Source organism: Mus pahari, chromosome 23 (assembly GCF_900095145.1).
Source record: "Mus pahari chromosome 23, PAHARI_EIJ_v1.1, whole genome shotgun sequence".
NCBI classification, from domain to species: Eukaryota; Metazoa; Chordata; class Mammalia; order Rodentia; family Muridae; genus Mus; species Mus pahari.
Window position 1 is genome coordinate 10,308,592 of NC_034612.1, and position 11,742 is coordinate 10,320,333.

The following is an 11,742-nucleotide window of genomic DNA, read 5'->3' on the forward strand; positions in this document are numbered from 1 at the left end:
TGTGTGTGTGTGTGTGTGTGTGTGTGTGTGTGTGTGTGTGTGTGTGAGACACACACACACACACACACACACCCTCTTGCAATGAGAACCTGAGTGAACCAGCTTGAGGTAGGATTTCAGACAACCACACACCGGTACTTTCCACTCCCCTCAGGAGAGGCACACTTCCCGGGTCGTATGGGAGGGAGCAGAGCCGGCAAACGCCAGGCACCTCGGGTCTCTCTCCACCGCCTCATTGCCTAATTTCCACTGTTCATGGCCCGTGGCATTGGTGAACCTGAAGAAGACTGGAACCCCACCGGCTTGAAGTGGGGGGGGGAGGGAGCCCGCATTCTCGCAGCTTGCTTCAAAAGATGGCAATTCTGCTCTGTGACAGACGCCCTGGGTACCAAATGGATTGGTCTAGAAGTGGGGGTGGGGTGGGGTGGGGGCTAATTCTCCCGACTCACCTTTGAGTCTGGGAAGAGTGACAGGCAGGTTTGCACGGAGGATGTAGTTAATAGACTCAACCCTGCTTCCTCAGCCCCTTTCTTCTCTTGTTCCCTGGGACTTGTGCCCCCATCCCAGTACCCCATCTTCCTCTCAGCTCCTCGCCGTGGCCAGCTCCCTGAGGAAGGAGGGAACTGCCCATCTACCCTCCCCGGTCTCAGAGTCCTCTGTGGGGATTCGCATTTTCCAGGATCGCCAAGCTTTGCAATCTGTGGAGCCATCGGGAGTGTTTATAAGCCAACGTCACTGAGCCGTTGGCTGGCTGGGGGGCTCCAAACCCAGTTTGAGAGGCAGGGAGAAAAAAAAAAAAAAAGCAATTCCCTTTAAAAGGTGGATTCAGAAACAATGCTGAAGTGGAGAGGTGGTGAAGCCAGGCAAAGCCGGGTAGAGAGAGTAAGAGGACCCCCCAAGCCGGACGTCCATGTGCGGAAGTCTGGAAAGTTCATCTGCTAGACCAGGCTGAGGTCCCTGAAAATCACTGGCAAAACGTGAAGCGGTCATTTTAATGTGGTAGCGCGCGGGGCGGGGGCGGGGAGTGGGGTTGCGGATTGGGGAGCCGGAACTGTGCGGCGATGGGCGTGACCTAGGGTGTCTAATCTTTCCACCTAGCTTATCTTCTCCACACACCCCCCCCCAAAAGAAAATCTCGACGCGAAGCCCGGCGATAGTGGGAGCGGTACCAGCCTAGAAACAGCCCCTACTCCCCAACTGAGTAGTTAATCAGGGTTTCAGAGAGACCCAGCCCACCCTGCACTGATCTGATCCAGTCGACCTCACCCGCTCTGCAGACCTGCGGGATAGGGTGGGGAACAGAACACCAGAACCCTCTTTTTCTCTGAAAACGGGATGGGGGCGCTGGACCCCCCCCCCCAATCCCCAGCCCGGCAGCCCCGCCTAATCCGCACTGGGAGATCCCGGTGGCGGCGGCCGTCAGCGGGCGAGAAAGGGGCCGGGTGGCGGGGCCCGCGGCTCCCCGTGGGAGCTTGGACAAAGCCCCAGCTGCGGCTTTTGTGCCCTTTTCAGACAGCGTTTGTTCCAATTACCTCCGGCCCGGCCGCCATATGGGCGGAGGCGGCGCGCACGGCTCTAGGGCCGCGGCCTTCCCTGCTTAGCGCGCTTCCTTTCCGTTCCTTTGAGGGCCCCCAAATTCGTCTCTCTCAACCTTCCTCAATTTCGGGCAGAATGGAATTTGAGTTTTTTTCAAAAAGTAACTGGCGGCCGTTATAACTGTTACCTTAACTACCTCCACTCCAGGAAGGACTCCAGACAACCCTCCTCCCACCCTCCGATTTGGATTTCCGGGTTTCTGAAAAAGAAAACTAGGGGGGGGGGTGACTGTGACATCCAGAGCCCGCAGGTGAACTCGGACCCCGGGACTGAGCAAAGGGTGTGGGTTTTCAGAAGAGACCCTGGCCCATGGGTCGCCGGTTTTCCCTGCTCTACAAAGCGGGGTTGTCTCTTTCAACAGGCTGTTAGGAGCTCCTTTTGGTGGGGTCCTGCGCCCCAATCTTGGAGCGGCCCGATCTGGAAGTGAAGGAAGCTGTGATCAATGGGGGAGGCCAGAGGGTGCTCACAGAAGCAATTTCTTGTGATGGTTTGAACGCCTGACCTATGAATCCTGCATCCCTGGATTTGTGGGAAGGATGTGCACTTATTTGTGTCAACTCTTCCAAAGGTCTCTGTTCCCAAATACTTCAAAAATATCCTGGGCGTCCTAGCAAGACTCGTGAGGCTCTAACCCCCACCCCGAAACCCCGCAAGTGGCCCTGACCTCGGGCCCCCTCTCTGTCACTGAGCTTGGCTTTCTCAATTCTAGGCAAGACTAGCGAAGATGCCAGAGAAGACACTGACGCTGTCCCTGGCTCTGCGCCTTTTGCGCCCCGGGCCCAGGCCTCCTGCCCGCTGCTTCATGAGCTCTGGCGGCTGCCGGGTCCTGCTTCTTTGACTGGGGCCCCGCAACCCCCGGTCTGAACCACTTTGGTGCTTTGCGCTGCAGCAGCCGCTTGGTCCCCAGGCTCCTTTCCGGGTCTTGAAGCCACCCAGCCTAAGGCGATTCCTGGTCCTCCCGGTCCACTGTCTCTCTATCTCAGGGCTCATCCGTCTTTTTACCCACATAGTCTTTCTTTCGCCTTGCACCCTTACCGCGGCTTGTTTGTTTGTTCCTGTACTTACGCCTCTGCGTGGACTTAGCTGTTCAGAGTAGGGTGACACGTCTGGGGCTAGTTTCTGCCACCTCCCCACCAACCCCGCGTCACTGCAGATCTGTCTCCTGTTCATCTCTCCATCTCTCCCTTGACTTTGCGCATCTGGCCTCTAGAGCTATCTCCTCCTCTCCGTGTGTTTGGCAGTCAGCGATTTCTCGCCTCCCTCGCCTGTGTCCCTCGTTGCTCAGCGTCCTGGTAGCATCTGTGTCTCTCCCAGTCCCTCGGTCTCTCCGTATTTCTGTTACTTCTCAGCCTTACCCATGGTCCTCCTCGATCCTCTTCCCATCAAGACTTTTCTCCCTGAGTCTCTCAAAGCCACCCAATGTCTCGGTCTGACCTAGAATCAGTGGCATGCTCTCACATACCCTCCGCATATATGTACCGACAGCCCTATCTGGGCGCCCTGGCCTTCGCATCCTCGAGTCGCCTTCGCGTGGTCCCCTAGGTCCCTATCGGTCCTGGCAGTCTGTCCTCACACGGTCTCTTATCCCTTGTCCCTCCCGCAGACTACCAAAGTGACTACTATGCTCCGGGAGGCAACTACGATTTCTTCGCGCACGGTCCGCCGTCGCAGGCGCAATCCCCTGCCGACTCCAGCTTCCTGGCAGCGTCGGGACCTGGCTCGACGCCGCTGGGCGCGCTGGAACCGCCGCTGGCTGGGCCTCACGGCGCGGACAACCCCAGATTCACCGACATGATCTCGCACCCGGACACGCCCAGCCCCGAGCCAGGCCTGCCCGGCGCGCTGCACCCCATGCCGGGAGAGGTGTTCAGCGGCGGGCCTAGCCCGCCCTTCCCCATGAGCGGCACCAGCGGCTACAGTGGACCCCTGTCGCACCCCAACCCTGAGCTCAACGAAGCGGCCGTATGGTAAGGCCGAGGGGCTGAGTTGTCCCCCTGCCACCAAGCCCGGGATGGGACGCCGCCTGGGTAAGCCTCAAGAGTCCTCTGTTGGGTTCGCACCCAACCAGGCCACTCGCATCACCACCCCTCAGAGCTTCGGCACGCGCCTGCGCAATTTCTCGGGACCAAAGTCAATATTCTGGAGGGTCGAGGTTTCAAGCACACCTTAGAAGCCCTCCGGACACACCCCCACCCACCCATCATCACCTCTTTGAACTAAGAGAGGAGGATGAGACCAAGGAGCGGAGACCGTGGCACTACCCCTCCCTGCAAGCCGAGGCATTGTGAAATCCTATTTCTCACTTTCTCTTTTAAAAAAAATGAAAGAAGGAAGGAAGGAAGGAAAGAAAGAAAGAGAGGTTGAAAGGGGGAGAGAGAGAGAGAAAGAGAGAGAGAGAGATGAGGAAAGCCTCAGCCAGAGAAGAAAAATGAGGAGGATCACCGGTGAATGGTGGCTTTGCAGGAAGACAAATCCACCTGCGAGTTGGCGCCCCCTGGTGGCTCAATGTCAGCTTGTCTAGGAAGCTGCGCAGTCTGGGCCCGGTCTTCCTGAGCCCAACTCCCTGCTCCTCTATACTTTGAGTCTGAGGGGCCTGGCAGGATTCGAACCCTCCCACCCTGCTCTGACCCTGAGCCGGGGCGTCAAGTCATTGGGCATTTGCCCACGGATCACTCCCTGCCCGGGACCTGGAGGCTGGGCCATCAGGACGAACAGTATTATACTTTTTTGGAAGTCGGACGCTTCTAGTTTCCTTATTTTGTATAAAGAAGAAACAAATAAAGTATGTTTTTGTGTCTACTGTTTATTTATTGTACTCTAGTTATCTGGGGCTGGACATTTTTATATTTTTAAGAGGAGGGTGGGGCAGAGTGGGGGAGGGGAGCCAGAAAGAGGTTTACCAAAAAAAAACAAAAAACCAAAAAACAAAATAAAACACACAAAAAATACAAAAACAAACAAAAAAAAAAACAAAAAAAATCAACTTTTTTTAACAAAAAAGAAAGAAAGATTAATAAAAAAAATTCTTTTCTCCCTCAACTCTGTGTGGTCTTTTTTTCATCCAGTATCTTGGGGGTCAAAGTCCCCAACATCACAACTTGACAGTTACAGAGACCCCTCCCCCACTCACTAGGGCAGTAATTCTCAAACTATGGTTGAGACCCCCCCGGGAGGAAAAAAAAAGACAACAAACCTTTCACCTGAGACTATCAGAAAACACAGATATTTACATTACAATTACATAATTACAATTATGAAGTAACACCGGAAATAATTTTATGGTCGGGGATCACCACAACGTGAGGAAGTGTATTAAAAAGTCACAGACAGTCTTAGGGAGGTTGAGGACCACTAAGCGAGCAGCTTTAGCTTTAGTTTTGTTCCTTTTTTATTTCAGTTTTCTCTCTCTCTCTCTCTCTCTCTCTCTCTCTCTCTCTCTCTCTCTCTCTGTGTGTGTGTGTGTGTGTGTGTGTGTGTGTGTGTGTGTGTGTGATGTGTGTGTGCAGAGAGAGACCAGAGGACAACATTTGGGAGTCTGTGCTCTCCTTCCTCCATCTGGGTCCCGGGGATGGGACTCACATGCATCAGACTTTGCAGCAAACGCCTCTACCACCTGATCCCTCTTGCTGGTCCCATTTGGGGACTTTCTGTGGTGGACAATTGTCTCTGCCGCTGTGGTCCAGATCACAAGCCAGCCAGGTGCATAGTAGGCCTTCGGGATGACCGAGAAATGAACAGGTGCTTTTTTCTGCGTCCCTTCAATTATGTCAAAAAGAAGTGTCGTCTAGCATGCCGGATGTACACCTGCAAATCCCAGCACTTGGGAAGCTGAGGAAGCCAGTCTGGGCTGCATCATGAGACCTTGTCTCACAGAGGGGGTGGGGACTGGGAGGAATTCTAATTTCTTCTTTTTTAAAAAAAAAAATTTATTTATTTATTTTTATTTCCTGTGCATTGATTGGTGTTTTGCTGCCAGGTGGTTGCTGGGATTTTGAACTCAGGACCTCTGGAAGAGCAGTCAGTGCTCTTAACCGCTTGAGCCATCTCTCCAGCCGTGGGATTCTGAGTTCATCCCTATTTATATGGCATGTGATTTCCAGAGGGCTGCAAACAAAAGCAGAGAAAAACGCGCGATGGCCATGTGCACAGCAAGGTCCAGCCATCTTTAAGGCTGCTGGGGAGTGAGCCTGTGGTTCTTCGAGCCTTGTGGCGCGTGCACTGCCTTTAGATAGACAGGGATGGCTGTGACTTTTGTCGGTGTTGATTGTCGTTGCCGTCGCCATTGCTTTGCGTTTGGGGACAGAGTCTTGCTATATAACCCCAGGCTAGCCTCGAACTTGAGGCAATGCCTCCTTAGCACAGAGATTACAGGTGTGCCCCACTCTGACTGCTGCGGTGGTGGTGGTGATGGGGGGCTAGGGATCAAACCCATGACTTCATGTACTCTGGGTGAGTGAATATGATTTAGGGGACCTGAGACCACACCTAAAAACAAACCCTCTCTGTTCTCTGCCCCAGTCTCCTGACTTGGAGAGGCAGAAGCTGGGATGACAACTGCTTCCTTCCCTCCCTTCTTACTTAGGCCTGATAGGCCCAGACAGGCAGACACTGTGTGGAAATGAGTGGAAGTTGTCCGCCTTTGGGTCCCTTGTCACTCACACTCAGGAGGGGGAGCTGGTCCACTCTAGCATCGGTGAAGAGGGTTTAGGGACGGGGAGAATGAGCTGCTTGAAATGAGCTCAAGAAGAGGAACCTGTTCTGTGGTCCTCGTGGCCCTCGAAAGATTCCTGTAAGGTGGCCAGAATTTCCCCCTTTGCATGCAGCTCTTAGAAGCTCTTAGGTCGTCACCAGATAACAGCCAGCTGCTCACTATGGAGAACTGTAGCGAGCGTTCAGATCAACAAAAGGCAGAAAAGCCCATCGCCCTGAATGCCAGGCACCGTGGTGAGGTAGTCTGCCCGGCCTGTTTTTCCTGGGTATGCCCCCCCACACCACCCAGCACCCCAACCCTACCACTTCAAATCTCTATGAGGCTAGGACCCACATAAAGGTCAAGCTGTACATCAGCTAGATAGGAATGAGAAGCCTAGGTCCAGCCCCTGTATGCTCTTTAGTTGGTGATTCAGGCGCTGAGAGCCCCAAGGGTCCAGTTAGGTGACTCTGTTGTTCTTCCTTTGACTTTTGAAGCCCAGTGTTGTGCTCAGAGCACAGCCATGGGGTTACCTGCCAGCTCAGAACATCTTTCAGGTTCGTGACAACATTCTAGACCAATGGTTCTTAACCTGTGGATGGCCTCTTTGGGGGGCAGGGTCACATATCTGATATTTACATTGTGATTCATAACGGTAGCAAAATTACAGTTATGAAGTAATTGAATGGTTGGTGGGGGGGGTGTGTCACCACAACATGAGGAACTGTGTTAAAGGGTCTCAGCATTAGGAAGGTTGAGAGCCACTGGTCTAGGCAGAGCTACATTTAGTCTCTAGTTCCTTGACCAGATGAGCATCCGGGTTTTGCATGGGTTTCGTTGTTTGGATTTTAACAAACCTATCAGGCCTTGCCTAGTTCCTGCTGGTTCACGAGCACTAGAATAAACAACTTCCCATGACTTCTCTGCAAGGGTCCTGGAAGGTATTATTGTCCCCTCGGGATGCTAACAAAGATCGAGGGACTTGCCCAAGGTCACACGACTGTAACTCAGCCCACACATGCATCTGGTTCCCTTTCTGTTCCTCTGGGGGTGCCCTGGCTGTGGTAGATTCTAGAAGTCCCCCCACCCCCATCTCTACCAGAACCCCAATGGCTTTCTAGCAGTGAGTGAGGTTTGTAGAGAGGCCTGCTTAGAACTGGGTTGAGAGCTGAGGACTCCTCCCTGGCTTTTCTGAAGACTGTGACAGCAGCTGGGGGGTGGGGAAGTGAGGAGAAGAAAGAAGGAAGAACATAGGGGAAGGAATGGAAAGGAGGAAGAGGAAGTGTAGAGGAGGAGGGGAAGGGACTTGAGAGGGGAGAGAGAAGGAGTTTCCAGATGCTCGGGTACCCCAGTCTGTATGGGACAGGAGCCCCAGGGCGTCAGGGAGCTCCATTCGTGGGCACAGCAGAGCTCGTTCTGGGATATATATACAGATGTGCAAACACACCGCAGACATGTATGGGCCACACCTCGTCCCTTGCAGACACATGAGCACCAACAGAAGTATCATGCAGACAGATGTTCAAGGGTGCACACACCAATCCCTCCAACACACAGTTGAGTATACACACAGAGACATACATGCTCTGAAGATGGGTGTGTGGTGAAACATGGAGACACGTGTATGCATTGCTTTTGAGTATACACACCCAGAGGCATGTGGCTACACACACACACACACACACACACAGGGCACACACCTAAAGTGTCTAATCCTGCAGCTGCCTCTCCATGGTTCATATCCTCCACCCAGGGGAACAGAAGAGGGGGTTACTTACTCAAAGGATGACTACCTAGGGGTCCATCAAAATCTCAAAAGGGCTTCAGAAGCCTGCTCAATGGGGAGCTCTGGGTCCCCAAAATTATCTGCTTGGAGCCCAGTCAAAGCTCACCATTCTGAGCCTCAGTTTGCTCTACTGTGAAATGGGCTCAGGGTGATTTCATCCGAGGAGTGTGCTGGAGACGGAAGAGAAAGGTTCAGGGAACTGGTTCCTGTGTTTGGACCCCATTCCCAACTCTCACCCACCCATATGAGTACACACACATATACACACACATGTACACACACACACACGTACACATACACACACCAGACAACTTATCAAGAAAGTTCTTGAGAAAGTCTCACTTGGCCCAACTCACTCCCACTCTCATGAGCTCATTTTAGCGCCCAGGGCCACAAGGGGAAGGGCTACACCGTCTCCTGCCCCAAGACAGTGTCCTGAAGGTGCCAGTGGAGGAACAGGGACACTTGGTGGAGCAAAATCTGTGAAAGACTGGGTGGGGAAGTAGAGATTGGGAAGGCCATTCATCTCCTAGAAGCCACAACTCTTTTCTTGAAGTAGAACCAGAGGGACACACCTGCTGACATGTATGTGTCTTGGTCCCCAGCACCCATAGCCAGAGTGAATCCCGAAGAGCCACATCCATTAAGCTCCCCAGAGGCCCCTAGGACTCCCCACCCTTGTTGGACTACAGTGCAACCCTGCTCCAACTGCCTCAACTCCTTAACTAGTGTCTCCCTCGAGCTTCAGTTCCCTCCCAGACATGTAATGTCACTCCCACTTTGCAGGAGGAGCTTCAGACCTAGCGGGTGCAGTGAGCTTCCTGGAGGAGAGAAAGGCCAGAGACAGGTGCTCAGTCAAGGACTTGAGCTCTGAGAGTCTACGTTGTCCCCGAGCCCAGACCAGCTGCCTGGAGGTTACAATGTCGGGTGTATGAATAGAGGATGGACAGAAGGATTAATGGATGGATGGATAGATGGATGGATGGATGGATGGATGGATGGATGGATGGATGGATGGGTGGATGAGGGAGAGAGAAATGAAGAGAGGGAAGGAGGGAAGAACAATGTCTGAATGGAGAAACAGATGGATAGAGAGATGGATGGATAGATGAATGGATGGATGGATGGATGGATGGATGGATGGATGGATGGGGAAACAGATGGGCAGAGAGATGAAAGGATGGATGGATAAATACACAGAGGGAAGGACAGACAGATGTATGAATGATAGATGAATGAACAATAGAAAGGATAGGGGGATGGATGGGTGGATGGATGGATGGATGGATGGGTGAGTGGGTGGATTATGAATGGATGGATGGATGGTAGATACATGCAGATAAAAGGATAGATGAACAGATGATCAATGGTGAATGGGTGCTGATAAGGAAGTGGACAGATGAAATTCAGGAACCCTTAGCTGGCCACGGTGGCACACACATTATATAATCCCAACTACCTGCATGCACATAATTCCAGCTACTTTGGGAAGCTGAGGCTGGAGGATTGCAGGCTCAAGACCAGCCCCAGCCTGTTCAAGACTCTGTTTCAAACACTCGCTTAGCCCATGCAGACTCTGGGTTCAATCCCCCATACTGTGACAGGTAGGGCAGATTCTCAACAGAGCCATTGCTGGTGCAAATATGACTAGAACTTGTTTAAAGTCCCCTCCAGGGGCTGGAGAGATGGCTCAGCAGTTAAGAGCACTGAGTGCTCTTCCAGAGGTCCTGAGTTCAATTCCCAGCAACCACATGGTGGCTCACAACCATCTGTGATGGAATCTGACGCCCTCTTCTGTTTTGTTTCTAAAAACAGCTGCAGTGTACTCATATAAATAAAAATAAATACATCTTTAAAAAAAATAAATAAAGTCCCCTCCAGGGTTCAACTCAGCTAACCAAAGGGACAAAGCACATGAGAGTCACCAAGACATAAGAACGCCCTCTTCTCACCCCACCGTGTCATTTTCTCCCTCTCTGCCATCCACCCTCTTCCTTGTTTCCTTTATTGATCCTTCCATTGATGTCTCTGTTAATGTCCTGCTGCCTCTCCAGCATCTAAATTCAAAGGTAAAATGCTTCCAAGAATTAAAGGGGCTGGAGATGTAGCACAAGAGGTTAAGAGCACTGGCTGCTCTTCCGGAGGACCTGAGTTCGATTCTCAGCACCCACATGGCAGCTCACACCTGTTTGTATACTCCAGCAGCAGGAGATCTTCTGGCCTGAACTGCCCATACTTGGCATGCACGGGGACAGACAGACAGGCAGGCAGACAGACAGATAAAAACAAAAATTAATCTTTAATCAGAATTTTTAAAGCCAAGTGATGGTAGCACATGCCTTTGATCCCAGCACTCGGGAGGGAGAGGCAGGCAGATCTCTGTGATTCTGAGGCTAGCCTGGTCTACAAAGTAAATTCTAGAACAAGCAGAGAAATCCTGCCTTAAAACAAAACAAAGCAAAACAAAACGAAATAAAACAAAACAAAACAATTTTTTAAAATACCTATAGGTAAGAAGGTGAACCGGGCTCTGGCTATGTCCCCAGCTTTGGAAAAGAAAACATTATCTGTCCCTCAGTGTTCTTAGAAATATGTGGGTCCTAGACAGTTACATTCTAACACTGGACATTAGTTAAGCCATTTGGGCTCCGACGACAGCATGCGTGCATTTCTTCCGTCCCTGTCCCCTATTTCGCCATTCAGAGCATTAGAGCTGACCCCTCCCCATCCTCAGGACTAATATTTAAAATGCAGAAATGGCTGTGGAGGACTCTGCTCTCCAGCCTTGTCATGCAGTAAAAACATATAAACAGAATAAATTCCCTCTGCCGCTCTGATGAGGAGAGCGCCGGGTCCCTGACTGGAATGTTAAGTCCCGCCTCAGCCTCAGTCGCTGCGTGGCCCGTGCAGCTGATTTATGTGAACCCGGGTGCTCCTCTGCATATTTCTCCTGCTCAGCTCAATGGCCAGGTTCCCCTTCCTATGCCATTAGTGTTATTAACACCTGGGCGGCCAATCACTGCAAATGGGCCGTTACCGTGATGGACAGAAACTTCTCCAGCCTGGCTCCAGCCGTACCCTAGACAGCCCCATCCTGCTTAAGTTCAAGCTGAGAGCAGGGTCAGTCTCCATCTGCCCACCCCCAACACCGGAACTTTGGAGGGACTTCCCTTACCCCCATCTTGTGCCTGTGGCTTCCTGGGGACACATGTGGTGTGACTCTTAAACATTTCTTCACGTAAATTTCTCTCAATTTTTCTATTAAGTTGTTACTTACTTTTAAGATTTATTTATTTATGTTATGTATGTGAGTGCTCTGTAGCTATACAGATGGTTGTGAGCCTTCATGTGGTTGGTGGGAATTGAATTTTTTTAGGACCTCTGCTCACTCCAGTCAACCCCTCTTGCTCCGGTCAGCCCTGCTCGATCCATCCCTGCTCGCTCTAGTCCAAAGATTTATTATTATACATAAGTACACTGTAGCTGCCTTCTAATGCATCAGAAGAGGGTGTCAGATCTCATTACGGATGCTTGTGAGCCACCATGAGGTTGCTGGGATTTGAACTCAGGACCTTCGGAAGAGCAGTCAGTCGGTGCTCTTACCCACTGAGCCATCTCGCCAGCCCCAAGTTATTACTTCTCTCTCTCTCTCTCTCTCTCTCTCTCTCTC

General features: G+C 51.8%; 1 protein-coding gene across 1 annotated transcript in view; it reads left to right on the forward strand.

Moving 5' to 3' along the window:
- The window catches only part of Lhx5 (LIM homeobox 5), an 8,519-nt gene extending 4,777 nt beyond the window's left edge, over nt 1–3,742 (forward strand). The window contains exon 5 of the mRNA XM_021186859.2: nt 3,200–3,742. Within this exon, the coding sequence (XP_021042518.1) occupies nt 3,200–3,567 (368 nt within the window). The 3' untranslated portion in view covers nt 3,568–3,742. The remainder of the gene's footprint in view (nt 1–3,199) is intronic.
- Nucleotides 3,743–11,742: the final 8,000 nt, after the last annotated feature.